At 39.7% G+C, this 26,332-nt stretch overlaps 1 protein-coding gene across 3 annotated transcripts; it reads left to right on the top strand.

The window, feature by feature from the left end:
• Positions 1-1,710: 1,710 nt before the first annotated feature.
• Positions 1,711-25,539, top strand: Ptip (PAX transcription activation domain interacting protein). Of its 3 annotated transcripts, XM_074092044.1 has the most exons (16): positions 1,711-1,914; positions 2,003-4,714; positions 4,960-5,130; positions 5,950-6,060; positions 6,816-6,894; positions 8,496-8,647; positions 8,966-9,062; positions 10,263-10,386; positions 13,764-13,848; positions 19,042-19,203; positions 21,127-21,273; positions 21,552-21,764; positions 22,808-22,960; positions 23,358-23,650; positions 24,033-24,105; positions 24,568-24,655. In XM_074092044.1, exons 1-15 carry the CDS (start codon positions 1,819-1,821, stop codon positions 24,100-24,102), a joined length of 4,665 nt encoding a protein of 1,554 aa, XP_073948145.1. In that variant the 5' UTR covers positions 1,711-1,818; the 3' UTR covers positions 24,103-24,105; positions 24,568-24,655. The 3 variants fall into 3 exon arrangements, with proteins under 3 accessions (XP_073948145.1, XP_073948144.1, XP_073948143.1); XM_074092043.1 differs by lacking the exon at positions 24,033-24,105 and having other exon boundaries at positions 8,499-8,647; positions 24,568-25,539; XM_074092042.1 differs by lacking the exon at positions 24,033-24,105 and having other exon boundaries at positions 24,568-25,539.
• The last annotated feature ends 793 nt before the right edge of the window (positions 25,540-26,332 follow it).

The following is a 26,332-nucleotide window of genomic DNA, read 5'->3' as shown; positions in this document are numbered from 1 at the left end:
CGCCACGGCTTGCCGTGGCATTATGCTGAGTGGGAACCTGTTTAGCGTCATGTATGTCTTTATTTGTTCTATGTTTGTTTTTATGGCGTTAAATAAATGTATTTTCTTTCTTTTCTTTCTTTCTTTAAGTACCTAATTTAAATCCTGTTTTAATTACTTTTCTAGAATTTAATTATATGAAACCGAATAAACGAATTTTATCACTATCTCTGGCCTATATGTGCAAATACGTCAAACTGGTGGGCACGATCCTCATCTCAGAATTAGAGAGCTCGGCATACAATTACCACGTGGGCCGAGGGTGGATTGGGAGTTTCACCTACACCAGTGTTTTTCAATCTGTGGGCAGTCGCAGTCACATCGTTATTGTGTACGATTATTCAAAGTTTATATTATTAACGTAAGATTAATACAAATAAATGTAAGTGGAGGTAAGCAGCGGGTCGCCAAATATTTTTCAGACCCAGGGGGGTCGCGTCCTAAAAAAGTTTGAAAAACACTGACCTACACCATAGAATTGCTCCGCAGGCGCAAGCAGATTCCTTCATGATTAAAAAAAACTCAGAAGTGCAAACCCGAGTTCAGAACCCACGGTACTCTGCTTGAAGAGCGTTTCGTGAAACTAATGTTTTTTGGAAAGGGCGCTGCATGACTTTTTTGTTTAAAATGAGTTTTACTTTAGATTATTACAACAAATATACTCAAGAACCAATCACCTTATTTAAATATAGCTCGTTTATTGTTTCTGAAAAAAGACGCGAAAATGGCGTTAGTTAATTAATATTGCAATTAACGAGTTCTAGTTCTAGTTAACGAGTAGTAATTATCACCAGATAAATACAATTTCAAAAATATTATTACAGTACAGAATCAATTTCGAGGTTTTTTATTAAAAACTGTGTTGGTATTATAAGTGATTTACACAAGGCATTTATTGAGTTAGCTTTTTTTGAAATGTCAGAGGAAAATAATTTTACATTTTTTAGAAAACATTTTTAAATTGCAAAATACAGATCGTTGTCTTTTATTTTGCTATGGGGTGTAGAATTTTGACATTCAAAAGTGCTTGTTGTGACTTCTACGAATAATAATTTAGAGAGAATTTCGTAGTGAAACTTAAATTGAATAAAGATATTTTGACTGACATATGGATGTATCGTGGGGGGAGGGGGGTAGGCCTTTGCTCAACAGTGGGAAAGAATAGGGTAGCAATAACAATAATAATATATATTTATTTACATTATTTTGTACAATTATGAGTTTATAATAAGTAATTATTTATGAATAAATAAAATAATATTCCATTTATTAGTAGGTGTACCCCGTGTACCTTTGCCGTGTACCTACTATGTTAATTACCACAGGCACGTAATAATAATGAAACCAAAATGAATCTTGTTTTTTTTTTTTAATATGGCTATGGCTAAATATCGGAGGTCAATTTTGCCAGTGCCTAATAGGTTTTGCCGTTGTACGGTGAAAAAATTCTAGAAAACGAAATATGACAGGTAATGGTGGATGAACGATGACAGCGACCAACCTAAATGAATCTTGCATAAATAATGAACATTTTAATTTTTCAACCAACTTAACTACAGTCTAAAGGCACCTCGAAAATAAAACAAGTGATAATAGCAACGTGTAACGCACACTTTAAGAGGGAAAATAAAAAATCTTTTTTATCACTGGCAACATCATACCAGTTAATATTTAATCAATCATGGACGTCGTTGCTTAAGTTGCGGCGTTTTGTATATTACAAAAATGTGTTATTAAATTAGATATCTTAATTTTTATTAAGTTGTGGCATTATAGAAAATGGTAACGATTGCCGACGACTTAGATTCTTTATCTTTGCAAGAGCCAATTTTCAAGGATGTCAAGTATTACCTCTCTGGCGATGTGTCTGACAGGGTTTGTTTTTGTGTATTTACAATTATTAATTAGCTTTTTGTTTATGGTTAATGCGAAATTCAGTAAAGTCTTTTGTTGTTAATTGCAGGTTTTGTTGCTTCTCCAGTCTGGCGGGGCAGAAAATACGAAGTATTTCTCTGACTATGTCACACATTTAATCTGTGGTCATAATGCTGCCGATACTGACCTCGACGACGCTCAGGACATATACCAGATCCCTGCAGTGACCGAGTACTGGGTGCTGGCCAGCATCAGACTTCGGCGCCTCGCAAATCCAAAGCCCTACAGCCCTAACAGGAGCAAGTTATTTTCTAATGTGATTGCGTGTGTGTGCCAAGTGAGCCCTACCGATTTGAAGGCAGTCTATGCGCTAATCACGTACCATGGTGGTCGAGTAAAGCTTAATCTGGACTCTCAGTGTACACATCTTATCTGTGGTGCTGCAACAGGTAGGAAATACAGTGCTGCTCTTTCTTTACCTGCTAATAGGCTAAAAATTGTTACCCCGGATTGGGTAACAGAAAGTGTAAGGGGTAGAATACAGGCTGTGACGGAAGTGTTTCATCCAAAGCTAGTTATAGTACCCCAGCCTCCCCAGAAGTCAATGGATCGAATAAGTGCAATCACAGGTTTTGATTTTGAGGAAGGCATTGCAAAGAATGAGGTGCCAACCCACAACATGGCAGAAAATAAAGATGAAAGTACTCAGGCTCTGCTAGATAAACTGGATAAGCTCAAGCAAAGGATGCCTTGGAATCATCCACCGTCTTCCGTGAACACTTCTACTGTGCCAACATCAGCTGTGAGCTCTATGGGCTACTCTACCACAATGCAATCGGGCAACATCATGAGCAAATCCATTCCTCAAGGTATTGTTACTCAAAACCTCCAGATACAGGGCAGTCAAGCGAATACACAACTCATGCAGAAGTTTGGCCAAACTATTGCTTCGCAGGGAAATATGAGTGTTGGCCAGGTGGGCTTACAACAACAGGTCTATGGGCAGCAGCAACAAAATCAGCAGCAGCAACAACAACAACAGCATCAGCAACAACAGTTGCAGCAACAACATCAGCAACAACAGCATCAGCAGCAGCAACAACAGCAACATCAGCAGCAACAACAGCATCAGCAGCAGCAACAACAGCAACATCAACAGCAGCAACAACAACAACAACAACAACAACAACAACAACAACAGCAGCAGCAACAGCAGGCTCCCCATGGCCTAACAGCCATACAAATACAACAGCAAAAGCTGCTCCAACAGCACCAACTAAGAATGCAAATGTTGCAACAAAAGAATGTTAATCAACAAAACCAGCAGGGCTTCAGCCAGTCCAATGTCTCTGTATCACAAATGAACCAGAACATGCCGAGTATGCAGCAGCATCTCCAAAGTAACCAACATCTTATACAACAAAACCAAAACATAAACCAATCCAACAATTCCAACATGACATCTGCTCAACAACAAATAGAAAATATAAGCCAAATGTTGAGTCAGAGTGCCAATAATCTACAGCAGCAACAGCTCAACCAACAGAACTTGGCCATGAAGCAAAGTCTAAGTCTGAGCCAGCAGACCGCTTCGCAGGCTGTGCAGAATATTGCTCAGCAATTAGCCCAGTCCACTCAGAACTTGCAGCAGAAACTGAACCAGAATATGAATCAGTCGCTCAACCAGCAACTTATGGGCTCCGCCCAACAGATGTCTTCCCAGAATCAGAATTTGATTCAACAGCAAACTGTCCAGTCACTGACTAACCAGCAGCAGAATTTGAATATGGGGGTAGTCAATCAACAGGGAATGGTCTCTTCTACTCAAAACCAAAGTGGCCAGGGAGTGCAACTCAACCAACTGGTGGGAAACAGCGGCCAGACAGTTTTAAGCCAACAAATACAATCTGTTCAGCAAAGCATCCAAAATCAACAGGGTGGCAATGTACCCGTGCAAGGCTCCTGGCGACAGCAAAATATACAAATGGTGCAAAATGTTCAGGGTCAGCACCAGATAATAAGAAGTCCGCTGGTTCAGCGCAACCCACAGAGCCAAGTGATACTGCAGCAGCAAATTATGCAGACACAGCAGCAGGCTTTGATAAATAATCAGCAACAGGCTCAGTCCAGTCCCCAGCATACCATTCAGCAAACTAACCAGCAGATATTGCAACAAACAATAGGCTCCCAGGGACAGAGCATCGGCCAAACCCACCATCAAATACTAGTACAGAAACAGCAGCTTTTAAATGGATCCAACCAACAACAAATAGTTCAAGCTCCTCAGCAAGTGTTAATAAATCAGCACACGGGACAGCAACAGATTCTTGTGCATGGGAACCAACAAGTAACTCTGCAAAGCGGACAGCAGATAGTATCACAAAGTCAAATAGTGCATCAGGGGGGTCAAATAGTGAATCAGGGTCAGCAGATAATCAGTCAAGGCACTCAGCAAGTGTTGTCCCAAGGGGGTCAACATGTTATAACTCAGCAAGGCCAACAACACCAAGTTGTGATAGCTCAGTCCTCTCAGCAGATTGTGACTCAGTCCGGGCAGCAGATAATAGGGGGTCAGAATCAGCAGGTGCTGTCACAAGTGCCCCAGTCGCCGCAGGGTGGGGCGCAACTGACGGCGGGCGGGATCCAGCAGATAATCACGCACAGCGGCGGGCAGCAGATCGTGTCGCCGGGCGGGCAGCAGCTCGTGCAGGGTGGGCAGGGCGTGTCGTGGCAGCAGCAGCAGCAGTACTTGCAGCAAAGACAGCAGCTTGGACAGCCGGGAACTGTTGTCGGTCCTAGGGTGAGATTTCTTTTTTTTTTTTATATAGAATGCAAACTGACGACATCGTGAGAATTGCAGGCAACCGGTGGATACAAGTGGCGTGGTTGTTCAGTAATGGACGTCTTCTGGCTGATGATGATGATGATGATAGAATGCAAATGTTTGATGATTTTTACATCATTCATTTTATTGTCCTGTTTGTTCTATGCATATTCTCTATTGATGGTGCAAAATTTTGTCACGATTCTTTCTTTTCGTGTCAGGTTTCATGGACGGCGGGCGGCGGCGGTCGGCAGCTGATCCACCTGGACGCGCAAACCCACGCCCAGCTTCAGCAGATGGACCCCACCCAGCGCGCCATGTTCGTGGCGCAGCTGCAGAAGCGCCGCCAGCAGCTCTCGCTGCAGCGCGCAGCCGCTCTCCAGCACCAACAGGTACCTATCTAACGCCGACACCGACCTTTATCCTAAAAAATCCAGTTAAGACTTTAATTTTTTATTCAAGCTTTTTTGGTGACTAGTTTTTGTCGACTGTACTTGCGTTGTCATTCAAATTACATTTTACTAAATTTCAAGTTGATCTTGTTTACCAGAACTTTACTACTAAATTTTTTTATTGTCTCCAGATTGACTTAATTTAAGTTTTCTTGCAATTGCGGAATATAATTATACACTTTCTTGCAGGGGAAAATAGTGATATTTGTGCCCTCCCTGATTTCTTTCTTTCGATTTCGATTCCTCCTCAACACCCTAAAAGTCTCCAGACTACTTTCCCTCTAAAGTTACAGTAGTTTTTTTTTTATTGAGTAACACTTGGTCTTGGTGCGGTATGGAGGTTGTAGAAACATTACAAATATTGGTACTTGTGTACACTTAGTCCCTACAAAATTGTCACCCAAGAATTTATGCAGAAATAAACTTAAGACAAATCACATTATGTGATTTGTGCTGCAATCACTATGTTTATGTTCTTTGAATTTTAGGCCTCAGTAATATTTCCATCTTATTCTATAATATAACTGCATTCCGTATGTTTACCGTCGTTTGCCAAAGGTGTGGATGCGGCATTAGAGCTGACTCGATTTGGTCCCTGGCGATTAGTGACCACCATAGGTTGCGATGATGCTGGTCATGCTTTTAGCAACTTACTTGACCCAATTGTCACTTCATTTGTCAGTTCACATCAAAACAGATCATTCCACTGAATTAAATATGAAAAAACAAACTAACATAAAACTACTTTTCTGTTTTTAGCCTCAGGGCGTGGTAGCGGGGTCCCCGGGGGCGCCGCCGCCGTCCGGGGCTCCTCAGAGCGTGACCTTCATCCAGAGGCAGCTGCCGCCCGGTCTTACGCAGCAACAGCAGGTAATAAGGCCGGCCTTAGCCATCTAGACGCCCCGGGCGTCATGCCTTTGGCGCTCTCTTAGATACGACAGGCGATAAAATTACAGATTGCTATAGAAGACTCGTACTCACTACTACGAGATAAGTCTATTAAATTTAAGACGCTGAGTAATATTGTATAAAAAAAGGGAAAAATCTAAGAACTCAATTATTTTTAAAAGTCACTGATAATGTCGTTCAATTTAACGAGTTAAGGTGATTTTCCACCGGCGAGGCCAGACGAGACGAGAATTGAAATTTGTATGGTGGAGCCTGCGGCGGCGTCGTCTAGTCTTGCCTCGTCTCGTCTCGCCGTTGGAAAATCACCGTAAGATCTATGTTTTAATTTTTACAGCACAGCAGCGTTTTTTTGTAATGTCAGATAAACGAGCAGACGGTCTTCCCGCTTTGTAAAGAAAACTGCCTACGAACAGAGAACACGATTGTCGGGTTTTCGAATTTAATTACTAACCCCCTTATTCATAAAACTTAACAAGCCTATGTTAACTAACAAATGCTTTGTCCCTTTCTAACTAATACAAATGTCGAAGTGACAGATAAGGACAAACGAATTTTAGCGGCATTTTAACTAAAATAGGTTTGATTGTCGTTTATGAATAGGGGGGTAAGATTTTGCTACGCAACTTACGTAACGCACGCAAAGTGCCTCGTAGCAAATGCCATATACACAAGAAAAAAAAAGTACTTAAATGACTGCAATGTTTTTTTTCCTGAAGGTACAATGGTTGCAAAGCCAAGGCGCGCGCGCCACTGCCATGCCGGCCGCGGCGCCCGCGCAGCCACCGCAGTCGCCCGGTAAGAACTTTGCATGTTTTATAAAATAAATAATTTGACTAAAATCATTTTCTTCAATTAAAAAATAATTACGATAATAAATACAAACAAAATTATTCCACTGTCAAATTGACAATTCTATATTGCTCTCGTGTCTGACAGTTTTTAATGCGCAAGTTGTCTACACGTGGTTTCTGGAATTTTACTATCAAGTTGCAAAAACTACAACCACCGTACAACGTCTCTCAAAGAGAGTTTACTTTGACTGACATTGGCGAAATTGTCCTATTAATTAGGACAGAAAAGCCATATTTTAAAAGAGAAGAAGTATTCTGGACTATGGAACAACCCGTAACCGACCGGACTGTCGTAATTTGGCGGTAAAGAAAACTTTTTACTTTTTAAAAATAATTGATGCTACTTAAAAATCTGATATTTTTTCTGTTAATTAGAAAGGTTATTCCTATTGATATAAAAAGTAACAAGCGTTTCTAAATTTTTCAGACATTCCCCATTCGCTATTGGCTATTGCCAAACGCCTCATACGGCTCATACATAGTAATGCTCTGACGGTGTACCCGCATTATAATTTCAATGCGTTATCTATCGCTCGCTCTAAGCCTTCTCTACAATTTTAGTAATTTTTCTCCTCTCCTTTACGTGACATGTGCTTACTGTAAAGTGGAAATAATGTGACAGACGGTTAGTGTGACTTGAGAAATTATGTCGGATAGTTCGGATTTACATTCGGCATGTAAGAGTTTTGTAAATTATTTTAAAATACAGGTTATTTGCTTTGATGTCTATTTGCGAGCTTAGAAATCAAGCGAGATAGTATGGTTATTTGTATTTATTTGTGACTAAACATCGTCTCGTCAAGTAGACGTATTGTTGACGCATTATGGTAGCATTGTTGCAACACCGTAGTTGAATTGTACTTTTACAAATTTTTAATTAACCTATAATGTTCGTCGGTAATTTTTCATTCAAATGCATCCTTACACGTTTGAAACACCGTCAACCTTCTTCTTTGCCCTTTCCCACTCTCTGTCTGTCTATCTGTGACATCGTAGCTCTCAAACGGCTGGACTGTTACTGACCTCGATTAAAAAATTTTTCAAAATGTGTACGAGGGCATTCGATTGAACTTACCCGACCGCTAGCTGAAATATTTATTCATTATAGTATTAGGTATAGTATATAAACATATTGGCGAGACATTGAAATGTCAGGGTTGCCAAAAATAAGTTTTTTTGCATTTTTTTAACTTGTTTTTAATACTCAAATCGAATTCACTAGAAGTGGATGAAATTTGACTTGCATGATTGAAACTGACAAGTTCAGAGATGTATTGAATTTACGGACATTGAAAGCTGAATAAACCAGAAACAAGCATACGAGTATGAATTTAACATTATTTTTGGATCGTCGGGGGTGTCGTTTACGACTAATTTGGCTGTGCTGAATTAGAATTTTATTTAAATTTTGTCCAAGATAGTGAATGATATTTTAAGGCCGTTGATGCCAGAAATCGTCTAGTGTTGTTTTCGTCAAATTTAGCGGCGCTGAGCGCGAATTTGTCATTATTTTTGTATAGGCCATGATAAACGTGATGTCCTCAGTAGGCGGCGGCGGCGGCGGCGGAGTGCCGAGCCCCGCGGGCGGCGGCGCCGACCTGCAGCAGCTGCAGATACAGCGCGCGCAGTACCAGCGGCTACACCAGCTGCAGGCCCAGCGGGACCACCACGCGCACCACCACCCGCTGCCCAAACAGGTACCCCCCCCTAGCAGCCCCAAAGCTGTAGTGCGGCGCGTACTTTCGTAGAAACCACTAGCGCCACTTAGCCATCAAGTAGAATCTACAGTGGTTCCTACCCTTTTTTATTTTTACCCCTGAAAATAGTAGATATTGTATTTATCCCTTAAAAAGTGCAGTGTTTTTTCAAGGTCAAAGTCAATGGTGGTCTTCCATTTTTACATGACGCTATCGATGTTTCTAAACCCTCTTTTTCTTTCGGCCGGGCTTGATATCAGTATGGACAGCTACCTCCTGTCGTCAACAGTGTTATTATCACGTAGTGTTTGTTCGCAGGTGGCGACGGGCGTGACGCAGCACGTGGTGGGCGCTCCCCTGGCGGACCAGCAAGTGGACGCCGCGCTCCTGGCGCCCGCTACTCCCGACCAGCAGGGTAAGGTTTATGCTAGGGTACCCTAACTCGTCTTAAGTACGTCATGCATTCAGAGGATTTACATTTTGCTCCTATATTTTAGAAATAAAATACCAAATGTAGTAGTTTTGATCCATAATTATTTAATGACCACCAAAGTTGTACCTAACCATATTTTGATTTAAAATTACTGAACTATAAATTAACAATTTCTTTGCTCACCCGCGATTACGATAGCTACATACGTCTATGCAACAAATGTGAGTTCATCAACCCCTCCACCACCCGTAAGAACACACAAATCATATAAACCCAACAATCACCACCACACTACACTGATGCGTTTTGAACCCAACCAGAGTTCATCTTCAGAGCAAGACAACCATTCACCATGCTACCAGATGTAAGACTCAAAAAAACACAAGTCTAATATCCGGTACCATGGAGCCCCGATATAGATATTGGTAGTAAGTCCAAGATTAAAACCGGCCAAGAGCGTGTCGGACACGCCCGAAATAGGGTTCCGTAGCCATTACGATAAAATTAAGTAATATTTTTCAAGGATTTCGTATTTTGTACGGAATCTTCCAAGTTTAGGTATATTTTATACCTTAGGCTGCTATTTACTCATAAACTACTAATAATTTTCAAGCAAACTTAGCCGTTATAGTTTTCCTTGAAAGTTTGATATACTTACTACCATCCTGATTTTTTTCAAATTTTTCCACCCACCGGTTTAGATTTTAGAGGGGGGGGGGGACGCTCGATTTTAATGAAAATTTACACTTTAAAATTGAATATTTCGCAAACAAATCACTGAATCGAAAAAAAAATCACCCCCACTTTACGTCTATAGCAGGTACCCTAAAAAAATTTTTTTAATAAATTTTTAATTGTACCATTTGGTCGGCATAGTTTAATTATATATCCGTGCAAAGTTACAGCTTTCTAGCATTGATAGTCCCTGAGCAAAGCCGCGGACGAACAGACAGACAGACAGACAGACATGGCGAAACTATAAGGGTTCCGTTTTTGCCATTTTGGCTCCGGAACCCTGAAAATGGACTTACTGCTGATATCGATCGCGCGGCAGCACACATTTGTTGCGTCGACGTAGCTATCTAAGTTCGCGGATGAGCAAATTGTTTTTAGTTAATTGATATGGACCTCTGCAAAGTAAACCCTGATTCAATAAATGATGTACCTATTGTTTGTCTCCAGGCGCGAACAGTGCCCTGCTGGTGAACCCGAAGACGAAGACGGCACTCGCCAACATGTTGAGCATCCGGCTGCAGGGCGCCGCGCCGCCGCCCGAGCACGAGCCCTCTGCCGCCGGCACGCTCAGGTCGGTACCTCACACTATCGGGGAGCGTCGTGCTTGAATGTCCGCGATCCCATGGCGCTCCCATAACGGCCGACTGGAAAAACGCCTATGTGTTTTTAGTGGGTATGCTCCCTAAAGTGAGCGAGCCCCACCTAACTTTCCACGGAAAGCATGCATAAAGAATTTTCACATCGTAAAAAAAGTACATCACACTCTCGTTACAAATCCATAAATACTGAATTATTATTTAAGCTTTTATGGCCTACTGTACCATTTCTAATAAAATCATTAATAATTACTTGTTGAGGATTCAAATGAGCCCATACACGACGTGTTTTAATTTAGGAGTTCCTGTGACCACCCACTGTCTCCATCGTCAGATCAGCTCCATAGTACAATTGTACAATAAACTTGTGTAATTACCAAAGTTATTAAAGTATGCCAATATTTGTATATTTGTCAAATGGTGGTGGTTACATTTTTTAATAAAATGAAAGTGATAAAATTCTGCTACACAACTCGGTTTTGCGACGGGATATCTCTTAGTCAAAATACCATAAAATATATATATATCTTTCCCAATTACCAATCCCCGACGTTGATTCTGTACAAGGCAATAATAATTACTACTTCAAAACCGGGTATTGTAGTTGGTTTTGTCCAAGGAAACAAAATTCAAATTCAAAATTCAAATGATTTATTCAGTAAATAGGCCGCAATGGGCACTTTTACACGTCATTTTTTAAACTACCAGCGCTTTCGGAAAGACCATCATTGCCAAGAATGCGCCGCAAGAAACTTGGCAGAAAGTCATTTTTTCATAATAATATAATTACAAATAAAATACTTAAAAACTATGTTAAGTATACAATAAAAGAAAAAAAAGAAAAAATAATAACAAAAATACAGGGATGTATGGGGTCCCTTAGTTACAATACTAAACACTAACTACTTATATCTAAACTATATCTACGTTCAGTGGAAGTATAGAATGCTTCCACCGTCATAAATTTTAAAATAATAATAACAATAATTTAGTTCTGAAATATTCATTCTAAAAAATCCCTATACAAAACCCGGTTTTGGAATATGAATTATTTGTACTCTCCCAGTGCTGGTTATGTAACTTGGTAATGTACGGGGAACAAGGGTTATTATCGAGTTTAAGCCCGAGCAAAGCTCGGCCGCTCAGGTACTTGGAATATTAATTGGCTGTATTTTTAAGTTGTTTGTTGATTTGGTTTAATATTAAAACCAAAGCGGCAACGGCGTCGCGCAGGTGACTCATGAATAAAAACGAGATCTCGTACGTTCTGTCTGACAACTTGTTTATCTCCCTTCGAAAATCGACGGCTATCATTATTAAAATTTTATTCTACCATTTTCCTGTTCAGAAATCCCGTTATGTTTAATTAAACGTTTTGTGGTTGGTTTTACCACATCTCGCGTAGGTATATCGATGGGCAAGATAAATGGAGATAATAAGTTGATATAATATTAATTCTTCGGTATTTCTACGCTGTTATGTAATTTATGTACAAATAAAACCCCATTGGTACTTGTTGGCAATTAGCGGCTAGCGAGCGGCCATCTCCATTCGGCCCGCGACTGTTTTTAATAACACATGTATAATACCTATTATCGAAATTACGAACAAGTTTGGCCCGCCTCTATATTATTTTGCCATTATGTGGCCCTTGCCTACCAAGAGGTAGCCGACACCTGCATTGAAGGAATAAATATCACACTAATATTATAAACGAGAAAGATTAGCTGAGCCGATTTAGATAAAATTTGATATACAGATAGTTTTGAGTCCCGGGAAGGCCATAGAATAGTTTTTATCCCAGAAAATTGCATCGTTCCCGCGGGATAGCGATAAACGAATTCTACGTGGACGGAGTCGCGGGCAACAACTTGTTGAAAATATGTTTACTTATGACGAAAACAAGATTACAACTAAATAACATATTGATGTCGATCATGATTACCTTTAAAGAGCCCCCGATCTAAAAAAAAATAGATCTAATTTAATTTACCGTCTAATGAAATAAAATGAAATTACATTTGGAATTTACCACGAGCTTTGCGGTGAAGGAAAACATCGTGAGGAAACCTGCACAAACCTGCAAAGCAATTTAATGGTGCGTGTGAAGTTCCCAATCCGCACTGGGCCCGCGTGGGAACTATGGCCCGAGCCCTCTTGTTCTGAGAGGAGGCCTGTGCCCAGCAGTGGGACGTATATAGGCTGGGATGATGATGATGAAAAATAACAAATTTCCAAAAAAACCGTATACAAGACAGTAAAATAACAAAACACAATCAGAATAAAAATATCAAAAGCAACATACGATTATAATACTCTTGGGAGACACGTACGATTATGGGAGATTCTTATTTATTTTATTGTTAATGTGTACCGTACTCAATATGTCGGTAAAAAAAATGTGTAATGGGGGTAGTTAGAAAAAAAGATAGACGATAGTGTACATCACAATAGATCTTTTGGCTGCTCGTCGCCTCGGGCGCTGCACCGCGCTGCGAACATGTCCGAAGAAGAAGAGTCAAAGTAAAAAAAACACGTGATTTTAGTTCTATGTGGATTGTGTGTGTAATCTATTTGGGTGTTTAAAAAATGTTCTCTACCGCTCTGTTATGAAAGGTGATAGGTAGTCTAGCTGTGGCTGTAGAAAGTAGCATTTTATTTACTATATGTGGTGAAAAAAGATAGATGCACGAATATTTTTATTTTATTATTTGCCAAAATTCGGTACTAAAAGAAAAATACATTACAACAGAATAATCTACGTAGAACAACAATAGGTTAGGTGACGGTTACGTAGATTTCGAGTGATTATTTTTATTGTAATCGGGCGAATATAACAAGGGTAATATGTAAATACTTCATATTATAAAAACAATATTACAATTTTTTTTTAATTTAACTTCGCCTTATTTGTATTTTTATTTGCTTTAAAATTTGCAGGTTATTTTTTATCTATTTTGATTTAATATGCATATGTATGTTGGATAACAAGGAAAATATAGTCAAAAAAGTACAGGCAGTAAAATCAGTTTCTGTTAAAAATAAAAAAAATACCAATAACTTATTTTTATTTTTGTATTGTTAAAAATGATGTTATTGTAAACATTACTGACTTAGACAAAATTGTATCACAACTTGGTGTTGTTCAGATTTTATTAAGGTAGATCGCTGTCCCAAAAGCATTTTTTCATTGCAGATTTTTTTTTCGCATTTTATCCCGAACGCGATTTTTAATTATTCGTTCTTTTTCAAAGCGATTTTTCATAAAGCGTTTTATAACGTTCGCGTTTATTTCGCATATTCTACTACTAGATATTGTTAACACTTTTTTTTAAAAGCAGTTGTTGTGCAGGTTGATGACGGCAGCACACGCGGCCGGCGGCGCGGTGCGCGCGCCCGCGCGGCTGCTGCTCGGGCCCTCGCACCACGTTCACCAGGTTAGTGAGTTAATAAGTGAGTCACGGACGTTTCTGGCAGAAAATCAGCGCTTCATCATAATGCTGAGTCAGCGACCGTTCAACTTTCGCGGGGACACACAAAATTGTGCGTGTTTTCCTGTATCTTTTTTTTCTTTATTTGTGCAAATTTTGTTGTATATGGGTGTCTTCTGAGATAGTGACTAAATGTCTTCTGTCTTTCTTTAATTGATAGCCCATTAAACGCCAGTTATACAGTCGCCTGCGTTAATATCTGCCATGGTGGAGCATGCAGAAATATCTTAACTCGTCCGAGCGGTGTTAGAGTACCAGATATTTATACACGCTTTTTTATATCAAATATTGGAGCTGGTGACTGTACCAGCTTGCTATAACTATAATCAATGTCAAACTAGCCGTCAAATCAGTGTTAAGTCAATTTCTCTAAGCCGAAAATTAAATTAAAATATGTCGTAGATTTCTTTGAGATCCCTCCCCTCCCCTTGAGGGTCTTAACGTAATTAATGAATGGTCCCACAGTCTGGAAGCTATTTATTATTTATTGTATGGACCATGCTGCCTGAAATAAATGGTTTTATTATTGATGCCGGCCGCTTCTAACCGAAGCACTGGAGGTCTATGGGAGGCCTATTGTCCAATCATGGACGTTCTACAGCATATTGAGCAGGCAGCACTACAGCCTACCCTGCTGTGGGGGTGGTGGCGCAATGCTCCGGCGCAAACTACCGGCTGTCTACCCCAGAATGAGAGCTATCGTTTTTTCACTCACTAGATGGCGCACTGTTGCGTGAGGTTTTTAAGTATGGCTTTCAAAGTCTGTTATTACGGGCGTGAAAACAAAGTTTAGATAAAATCATATTTAATACACCTTAAAACCGTACCATAAAAATATCGAGCATGCCACAGTCACAGAGTACCTTTTTATATACTGAGATAGAGATATCAGTTCAACGTTTCGCACACAGCGCCATCTCGTGCTTAGTGACAGAAAAGTATGCGATTGTCTAGGTTCCTAAATGCTCATATTTCATATTTTATTTGAGCAAATGCTATTACACCATTTTCTATTGCATACGATATAACATGGTGCCATATAAAATGCTCTATTTCTCGTTTTACTTCAATGAAACAAATCGTTATGTATTACTTTAATTACAAACGAACTCTGATCTGAAAATCGTTAAATTCGAGTAAAAATAAACATTTCGTAATAATTGAATAATATGAAATAAGTTAACAAATATTAGATACGTCTTTTTTTGTGTAAGTTGAAAAAATTAAATGAAAGAAACACATAATTATATAAAGCTAATGCTTTTATTTTCATTATAGTTAAATTTACTTACTATTCGTATAAAGCATTACAATATTTACTTAAATAAGAAAGTAAAAGATATATTACTTCTTATTGAACCTAAACAATACAAATAAATCTTATGTTTTATTGCCCATTTTCTAAACCGGAACACTTTCCAGGTAAAATTAGCTACAAAGTAATAGCAAAATTTTGTTGTTACTTATTTATTTTTTACATCTTTTCTTATGATAGTCAGTAGCCATTTCTTGAATTTTGTCATTAATATCGAATCTTGTTGATGTCTTCTCATGTTATCATTGTCATTAGATTCTTGTACAGTAATGTCTCGCAGGGGCCTTCTTTCTATGGAAAATCCTAAAACATAAGAAATAAATATTATGTGGCAAGTACATTACTCATTACTATTATTATTAATTACATTATAATGTGCCAATTCGCACTAGGCCCGCGTGGGAACTATGGCCCAAGCCCTCTTGTTCTGAGAGGAGGCCTGTGCCCAGCAGTGGGACGAATATAGGCTGGAATGATGAATTACATTACTGTGTTCGCCTAATACGGTTGCTGAACTTGTTCGAGTCTACTTCGGTCAATAAATCCAGTCTTCACTTTCTATACGGCACCCATCGTTACTTAATGAATTACAGATAGCTTCCCTCGCCAAATACGACCATAATGAATGAATGAATAACTCTGTACAATATTCAAGTCTATAAATCCAGTGCTGAAATTTCAAAAAAATTTCCTTATCCAAATTCAAATTTAAATCATTTATTCAGTAAATAGGCCGCAATGGGCACTTTTGCACTAAATTTTTTAAACTACCCGCGCTTGGCAGTCATTTTTTCAAAATAAAATAATTACAAATAAAATACTTAGAAACTACAATTAGAAAAAATTACAATATAATAATAATAATAATACAGGGATGTATGGGGTCCCTTAGGTACAAAACTCCCGTGGGAATATCGGGATAAAAAGTAGCCCATGTGTTATTCCAGAGGTCCAGCTACCTACATACTAAATTTCATTGCTCTAAGCCTATAATTAAATTAGTTTAAATATTGATTATAAATATGTATGTTAGTCTGTAAGGTATTTATTGTATGGGCCAAGTTGCCCGAAATAAATGAATTTATTATTATTATTATTATTATTATTATAAAAAGTATCCTATGTTTTAATCCAGGTTAAAAACTAACTTTTCGCTAAATTTCATCTAAATCCGTCCAGCCGTTTCAGCGTGAAGAAGTAACAAACATACTCACTCACTCACTCACTCACTCACTCACAAACTTTCACATTTATAATATCAGTAGGATAATATTTTTTTTAACCCTTTTCCAAGCCCCATTAATTTGGATATGCTATTGCAAAATAAATCATAGTTTTTTTTTATTTCACTGGATGGCAAAAAAGCAAGTGGGTCTCCTGATGGTAAGAGATCACCACCGCCCATAGACACCTGCAACACCAGGGGATTGCAGATGCGTTGCCAACCTAGAGGCCTAAGAAAGCTTTACATTTTTTACCTATGGTAAATAATGTTTAAATTTCATACCTGATAAGTGTAATGTTGGTACTGCATTAGGACTCAGTCGTTTACTTCGAGTGTGATATCTTGGTTCGAAGTGTAAGTGGCACACTCTTCGGCAATCACCTCCAATTGCATTTGTCCAAGTGTTAAACCTATTAAAATCCTTGTCTGGATTAGGAAACACATGTAATATGACATCATCGGCTCCTGAAAAATCGAGATTTTCAATATTTAAGTAGTTCCTCAACTCACAGTTTCAGAAATCGGTTGAAAACATTTAAATTATATAATTTGATAAGATGATACAGTCTTTTTAAGAAAAATTGGTCAAGTGCGAGTCGGACTCGTACATGAAGGGTTCCGTTAACAGTTCTGTACAAACAGAAAATACAAAATTAAAACTTGTTGTTGTTGTTTCTTTAAAAAAATATGGCTCTGTCCATCAGAGGACAATTTTGCCAGTGTCTAGTAGTTTTTGCCGTTGTACGGTAAAAAAATTCTAGAAAACGAAATATGAGAGGTAATAGTGGATGAACGAACTTGTTAAAGTTTGCTCTGTTTAGACATAACTTTGCGATCTTGTAACAGAAAGTATAAGGAAATGGAAGTATAACTTTCAAAATATAAAAAAAATACTTACGAGATTTATCGCAGTTAGGAACACAACATTTTTTGCCGGACATCGTCACCAATATTAAAAACAGAAGTCCGAATTTCCAAATCCAAGTTTGCATGCGTAGGTCAACGAGAAAGTGAGTAGCCGTCGGTGTTTTATACCTTGCCAAGGTAACAAAGAGAGCGAGAATCGTCAGTGTCCAAAAACAAGCCGGGTCGTCGTAAATAGTCAGGAATCGGAAAAAAAGCAGCATAACACGTACAAATCAAATTGAATTGTGATTCAGTTTATTTATGGCGGCCATTAGTCATGCGTTCCGTTCCACTTCTAATACTCATATTTATTTATTTTAAATCTACCTAAATAATAATAAAAAATTTACGAATTGTTGTATTTTATTTTGGTTTACTTGCACATAAAATATATTATAAGTATTTGCAAGTACGCTGGTTATAAAAATTAACAGTATTTACTTTATCACAAGAAAAATTGATTAATGTATGATGCGTGTAATGACATTACAGGCAAAGAAAAAGACGAATCACTGTCTATAGTCTGTTGTTGTTACTATTATTAAAAAAAATAGATGTTACCAGTGCCTACAAAACTTTTAATTTGTAGAAACACATTTCTTTCCAAAAGTTAATATTGAAATTAATTAAAGGTTTTGCGAAATTAAAAGAAAATATTTTATATAATTTTTAACACTTCATTGTTAATTATATTGATAATAGCACCATCTTTTGCTTTGTTACAAAAATTTCGTGCATTATAATCCGACTAAATTGAATATTACTTAAAGTGAATACTATGCTATTCAACTTGAGGAACTTCTGAAATTAGTTGGAAATCGAACACACAATTTGTTCTAAGTTATCAGACCGTGGCCACAGTGTTGCATAGTCCCCGTTTTGTTCGGAAAAAAGGGAGGACAAAGGTTTCCGAAAGACAAAACTGTCTCAAAACACAGACATTTATTGCCCCAGAACGCATATTTGCCATAATTAATTTCAGATATTGCAAAATATTAATAAAATTATTCTAATTATAAATAAACCCGCGTAGCTCACCCAAAAACTATGAGATTTGACATTTCGGAGACCTCACGCTACACTAGCGCCTCTAGTGGCGAATTCATACGCGATAGCCCTCATTGACCCAATGCACGCCTAATGGTGATTTTCCACCGGCGAGACCAGACGAGACGAGGCGAGACGAGAATTGAAATTTGTATACATTCTCGCGCCGCCATACAAATTTAAATTCTCGTCTAGCCTCGTCTCGTCTCGCCTGGCCGGTGGAAAATCACCTTAATAGGGAATATTACTGCAATTTTCTGCCATCAGAGTGCAGCATTAGCACGAACCGTAAACAGCTTTTTGAGTATCTTAAGTGTCCGTAGAATGCATTATTTCAATCAAAATTTTAGAAATATAGCTTACTAGTAACAAAATAACATGATATTTAAATCGATAGTAACGATAGAGCTCTATTTCCAAAAAAATAATTAAAATAATGCATCCTACGGACATTTAAGATAAAGAGAATATATAGATAATAAAAATATAAAGAGAACTGACGTTGTCATGGCGGTTTGCACTAGTGTCACCCCCTGCGCAGAGCTTTGCGTAATATTGCCTATTGATGATGATGATGACAATGACGACGGTGATGATTATTATGAAGATTGTGGCGGTACTGGTGATGGTGATGATGATTGTTTAGGGCGGCGGCGTGGTGGGCGCGGCGGGCGGCGTGGTGGTGGGCGGAAACAAGGTGTACGCGGGGGCGGCGCGGCCCGCTCCGCCGCGCGCGCAATTCTACGGCCACAATCCCAATCTCAAGCTGCCGCCGGATCTCTTCCTGCTGGGATGCGTCTTCCACATCGTAAGTGGTGTGCATTAAACTACATTACTTAAATCAAATGATCATTATGTACAGTCAAACTATTTGATTCCTGATCCACCCTAGAACGTTCTCACAGTAAGTGTCACAGTGAATTTCCTTGTCAACATACCCCGGGACTTTCGGGGCACGAACGATTTGCTAAAGAGTAGACATTAATAGATACGTTATTCTGGCAAAACATCATATTATGCCTAATGAATAATTACCTCACCGCGAATTGTAAACTATACTAGTACTTTAGGTTTAGTAACAAGGCTTATGTTATGAGATGATAATAATAAAACGTTAATTAATTACCTGCAGTAAATTTAGTAGTTGATGTGATTTTCGAAATAAATCATTAATAGCTTTTCTAAATTTGGAACAGTTAAGCAGCGGCGTCTTGCTGTAAATATCCATTTTAACCCACTGAATGATCTTTCTACTTCGGCAGTTGTAATAGGTGCATATTTAAATTTCTTGAAGAAATCAAAATTGATGCATGATGTGTTTGCGATCGCAGTTCTACTTCATTGCCTTGTAACAATCCGTTCATGTTGTTTAGTGTGCTATAGCCAAAATTCTTATTTAAAACCAACTTCAATTTATTAAAAATGCTTTTCCTTTTGCGCTCAAGTTTAATTTGGAAATATCTCGATAAATTTTATGAACGACTTTTAAACTACCTCTGATGGACAGGCTTGAACCCTGTAGCTTTTTAATAGTAAGTATTAATTATTGTGCACTCTGTTTTTTAACTCGATACCTACTCTTTGGCTAATGTCAATCATCCGTGCCCCGAAAGTCCCGGGGTATGCTTGTCAAGCAATGCGATGTCACTATGACTTTTTCTACGAAAAGGTTCCGCAGTTGGTCACGATTCAGTTGGTTTGATAGTGCAACCAACATATAGTAGTGCATAATATTTTTCCATCGTATTTTATCGGAAAAGTCCGTATTCATCATGCTTTCTCAATTAGCTTCAGTACCCATCGTGCCGTTTTGACATTTCGTCACTACTTTGAAAAAATCTCGTATCTAAAATCAATATGTCAACAAAATTGAACCTTGATGTAATGTCTATAAAGTTCACTCAGAAAAATTATCTATTTTGAGCTACGAGTTTTTTTAAAAGTAGTGACGATTTGGCTCTGCTAAATATTAAAGTACCATATTAATAGATACGACTATGTCGCTTTCATACAATAATTAGTTGACACATCGGGTGCGGTCGTATTTCGATTGAAATCCAACTCTTCATTATTCTTTTTAAATTTCATGTAATTTGATATTGTATTCTCGGTACCTTTATTAGGGTTCCGTAGCCAAAATGGTAAAAACGGAACCCTTATAGTCTGTCTGTCTGTCTGTCCATCTTCGGCTTTGCTCAGGGACTATCAGTGCTAGAAAGCTATAATTTTGCACGAATATATATGTAAACTATGCCGACAAAATGGTACAATTCAAAATTCTAAAAAAATTTTTTTAGAGTACCTCCCATAGACGTAAAGTGGGGGTGTTTTTTTTTCTCATCCAATCTTGTAGTGTGGGTTATCGTTGGATAGCTCCCTTAAAATCATTACGGGGTTGCTAAAACGATTTTATCTACTTTCATATCGTAAAATTCGAATTATAAAATTCAAAAATAGTTTATATTTTTAAAGGTTTTTATTATTATTATTGGTGTGAGAAAGGTGGAATAATTTGAGGCAGCGATCTAGTTTCGTGTTCGATTTTATTGGGAAGAGGACAATTGACATGCGCCATCTTGCGTTCTCGGGTGTCACATGTGGTGGCATCTAACCAAATCTAGTAGGTTTACAACCTCCGCTGTTGGATCGGGAGTTTTTGAAATAATACTACAGATGGCGTCACCTGTGACAGTACTTATGCTGGAGTCGTATATGCTTGGTTGTGTATCAGGTGGAATACCAGCAGTCGTGGGGGGCGGAGCGCGTGGCGCGCTGGGTGGAGTGCATCCAGCGGCGCGGCGGAGAGGTGGAGGCGGGCTACTGCGCGCGCGTCACGCACCTGCTGTGCGAGACGCAGCGGCACGGCGTCGTGATGCAGGTGGGCCATTTAGTTATTCTGATAAAAACCATATAAAATATGTAACTGGCTGCACCTTAGCCTGTCCGAACGTACGAATTAAGAAAAAAAAAGTAAGTGGTTGCAGTATCATTTTAGCAACATTACGATACAGTTCTGTTATGGGGAATAGACAAAATAGACTTTTCCAGAATCTTGTTATGTATGCTGTTATATTACTGTTTGTGATTGAGTAAATCCCACATTACAGTATAGGAGTAGAAAAAGTAGTATATTATAACCGGTGTTGTTGGAGGCAGGCGCTGCGGGACGCCAAGCGGTGCGTGACGGCGTACTGGCTGTCGGACGCGATGGTGCGGCGCGGCGTGGCGCCGCCGTGGCAGGCGCTGCACCTGCCGGCCATGTACGCGGCGCGCGACCGGCCCGCCCGCCACCACCGGGTCGCCGTCTCCGGCTGGCGCGGCGACGAGCGCGACCGCGTCGCCATCGCCGTCGAACACACCGGCGCCAAGGTACGTGGACGCGCCACAAGGCAACGTGTGTGCCACCTGTCACGAGTGCAATCTAAAAAATCTAATTTGATATTAGTTTATTAATAGAGCAGCACTCCAACTTCGAGAAGTAGGTCAATCGCCGAATCCAACTCGGATGGGCAGTGTTCGGGAAACTCCGCAATGTCTTTTCGTCCAAAATCCCTCAGTGTCTTAAGACGAAAGACTTTACTCAATGTGTGTTGCCATATGGATCCGAGACGTGGTGTTTCACTATAGGTCTTATAAATAGACTCAGAATTGCTCAGCGAGCTATAGAGAGAGCTATGCTTTGGGTTTCTCTACAGGATCGAATCAGAAATGAGGAGATACGTAGAAGAACAAGGGTCACCGACATAGCCAAGCGAATTAGCTCGTTGAAGTGGCATTGGGCAGGCCACATAGCACGGAAAACAGATGGTCGTTGGGGCCGAAAGGTGCTCGAGTGGAGACCGCGGATCGGCAAGCGCAGCGTAGGACGTCCACCAACGAGATGGACAGATGACCTGGTTATAGCCGCGGGTTCACGGTGGATGCAAGCCGCTTCCAACCGCGGCAACTGGAGGTCTATGGGGGAGGCCTATGTCCATTAGTGGACGTACTATGGCTGATATGATGATGATGAGAGCAGCATTGCGTGAGGCGAGTCTCTGCTCTATTGAAACCTTTTGAAACAGCACGCCGCGCGGGCAAGCCATGCATCCGCGCGCGTTAACGGAGACCGTAATACTTGTGTGTAACCAATATAATAAACATTGTGCTTGCAAAGAAGAGTGGTCCAAATTGTTTCAACCCAGATGTCTTTTGTAATCGGTATGTTTTAAATCACACGAAACAAGCTCGTCGCGCCGTGCACCCGCGTGAGTAAGCGTGCCCTCCCATTCATTGCTGAGCGCCAGCTTATTTTGCCTCGATGCCGACGCTTCTGTAGACACGCCCCTCGACGTCTGCGGCATTATATTAGAGTCCACCATGACGCCGATGGGCGTCAATGACACTGAATGGATTCGTATGTTTGTTTCCAGCTGACGCCGTACATGACGCGCGACAACACGGTGCTGATCTGCAAGCGCGCCGAGGGCACCAAGTACCGGCGCGCGCGCGAGTGGGGCATCCCCTGCGTCACGCCCGCCTGGCTCACAGACCTGCTGCTCGGCAACATGAGCGCGCTCGCGCAGGTGACACGCACACACAGACACACACACACACACACACACACACACACACACACACACACACAACACACACACACACACACACACACACACACACACGAGAAGATTGCCGGGCTGATAGCAGTCAGTGAAAATTTTCTTATACATTTGAGCTCCAAAGTAGTCCAAAAATATACTCAGTGGCACAAAATTTGGCCCACTCTACATACAAAATTCAACATAGCTATTCATACACTCGAGCACTGCATACATTCGAGGGCAAAATTTTTTGCTGCTTAGTATATTTTATTTTGCTAAGGTATTCCAGAATGATAAGAATTCGTACTATAAAAATTTCAGGAATGCTAGCGCAAGAATTTTTTTTGGACGCCTCGTCTTAATGTCGTCCTGGTGTTTCCAGATTGAAAACTCGAAATACCAGCAGTTCAACCTGGCTAGCCCCTTCCGCATGGACTACAGTCTGGTCGCGCACTTGATGAACGCTTGGAAAATGCCCATCAATATAACGCAAGAGTCGCACGAGCGCGCCAAACGTAGCGCGGCGGCCCTCCCGCGGCGGGCTAAGAGGCCGCGGCTGGAGTCCCCGCCGCCGCCGCCGCAGCCCGCGCAGCCGCCGCCGCTGCACCTCGCGCCGAGGGTGCTGTTCTCCGCTGTGCCGCAGCCCGAACAGAATAAATATGCTGCTATTGTCAGGTGAGACACATTTTGAGATACATCGAAAGCTAACGTTGATGTTTGTGGCGCTGTTTAAACTCATTCTGTGGTGTCGGGTCGAATTCTCTAAATTTTTGTTAAATATCATTTCTCATTTGAAAAATCACATCAATTCGCGATTATTGTAAAATATCCATTTTTTTTTATTGCTGAATGTAATTGCATTTTCATCGAAACTCCTCCATCTTTACTATTTATTATTATTTGACCCCAAAAAATAAACGTTGTTAGTTAAGGAAAGCTTGTAAAATTAAAGGAGTTTGTGACCATATCTGAACATAACACGTAACATAGATCGTAGTCTCCTGATCACACATTGATTCAATCAAAAGGGCCATAACAACAAAAACTTCTATTGCAGCGGTAGTAACGACTCGGACGAAAGTGAAGATGATTATCGGGGTGTATACCAGTCGTTATTTTATAAGTGAAAGGTTTCTGTCATTTCTATTCTCAGTAGAGGTTACGGGTACAAGTAATACGGGGTGTTACTTAGTAGTGACTCAAGTACAACATCAAATATAAGATAAATTTCTTGTAAATATATTACGAGCCTTTGCTAATTTGATTGACTTGTATTTGGTGTTGTAAGGTTTAAACCACACATTTTTCAGTTAATTTGGATAATTCTTAGTACTGTGTCGTCCGTAGATTGTAAATGTGCTAATGTTTATTATTTGGTTCACTAAGATCACCAGAACTGCTAGCATAGTTGTATTGTTTCTCAGCGGGTTCATCTACTCTGCATGAGCGATTAGAGACATAACTGGTCACGTAATAATGCAAGTCTTAAAAACTCTTAAAATATAAGCTGCTGGAATATTATCAGGAGATCGTAGTGGACCAAAATAAAGTTTGTTCTTGTGCTCATTTTTTTTTACCGTGTTATCTCGCAGGTTACTCGGCGGCCTCGTGGTAACGTCGGCGGCAAGCGCGACCCATCTCGTAATGGATAAACTCGTCCGCACAAACAAACTAATCAGCTGCCTCGTCACAGTCAAACATCTCCTGTCAACGGAGTGGGTCTTGGAAAGCCAGCGGCAGAACAAATTCGCGGACGAAGCGCAATACGGTCTGCGGGACGAAGCCTTCAACAAAATGTTCAAGTGCGACATATCAGAAGTATTGCTCAGCGGCGAACAGAGAAGGAGACTGTTCGAAGGTGTCACCTTCTTCCTCACGCCTTGCATCAAGCCTTCACGTGCTTCGCTTATCGAGGTCATCGAACTCTGCGGGGGAAAGGTCGAGAAAAATCGGCGTTCGTATGTCTCTATACAGGAAATGCACACCATGAGGCCTTACAGCTACTTAGTGCTCACCGTACCCAATGATTTACACCTTGTGTATTACCTGCTCCAATCCGAGAAGACGCTTAACGTAGTGTGCAGCGCTGAAGTCGTTTTGTCCGCTATTATGCGGCAAAAGTTGGAAGTTGAAGAATTCCTCGTCAAAATAGATTAGGATAAACTAATTTTTACCTCAATGCGAGGTTTTTGTTTTTTTAACTCGAATTTGTAAATTCATATTTTTCTACGTCGAAGCAACGGTTTTTATTTGTATTCAGGCCACCTATTCGCAATTTTTGGTTCAAAGACAATTTTAGTTTTGATTTCATTTGTTATTTTTTAGAACCTCTGGTGGTTTTTTTTTTAAATGAGGCTCTTACAATTTTGTATATAATGTATTTGAAAGTTCTGTTTCTTGAAATGCGAAAGTTTTATAATTGTTATGAGAAGCACGATGCGTTGCCTTAGTAATAGTAAGTAAAGGATATTTTTGACTGTCCGTACGGGAGCAGATGTTGGTCTGGACCATTTTGTACATTATTATTAATAGAATGAAGCACATAAATTATTTTTTCTACGGAACACTTTTTTTATTTAGTCGAAGTAAAGTAATATCGTAAAAACATGCAATTAAAGTCTACAATCCTATCTCGTAATCGAATTCGGTAACTAGCCTCTGAAAGGGTTTATGCGAATATGGCGATGTGTAAAAATGTTCACTTGAATAATTTTGATCCAGTAGATTTTTGACAAAGTATAAAAATGTCCACATGTATATTAGACGGACTATAAAGATTTGCGACTTGGACAGTCGGCGTCATATAGTACGTAGCAGTCAAGATCACCAAATACTTGGAAACATACAAAATAGTCATTACCAGTGACGCAGTCAAAGCGGTCAAATACGGTATTTGACAACTCCTGAATTTGCCATATCTTAATATTATTATGAAAATATAGATGTACAGACAATGTTTAGCGAAGAGAAAACTGAAATCGGTTGAAAATTGGATTTAAAGTGATTTTTTGAAAAATATATATACCTGTCTCTTTCTCAAACGCTTTTCTCTATGCAGCAAGTATGGCGGTACTGGCGTGTGACGTCACATGCCAGTATGTCTTTCTCTGTCTAATCTTGAATTTCAAACCTTTATAACTTTGTTATTCGTAAAGGTAGCTTAAAATTGTTTCTCTATTCGATAACAGACATTGTGTAGCTTTAGTTTATAAAACATACAAAATAGTCAAATACCGTATTGTTCGAGACTTCCATCGTGTGCAAATATACCGGAGCACGGACGTCGCCAAATACTTTATAACATTCAAGCCGACATTAGTACCGTAGCAGCCAAAGTATTCAAAAGTATGGGACACC

The sequence above is a fragment of the Choristoneura fumiferana genome, chromosome 9, assembly GCF_025370935.1.
Source record: "Choristoneura fumiferana chromosome 9, NRCan_CFum_1, whole genome shotgun sequence".
NCBI classification, from domain to species: domain Eukaryota; kingdom Metazoa; phylum Arthropoda; class Insecta; order Lepidoptera; family Tortricidae; genus Choristoneura; species Choristoneura fumiferana.
This window is presented reverse-complemented; position numbering and strand designations above follow the sequence as displayed.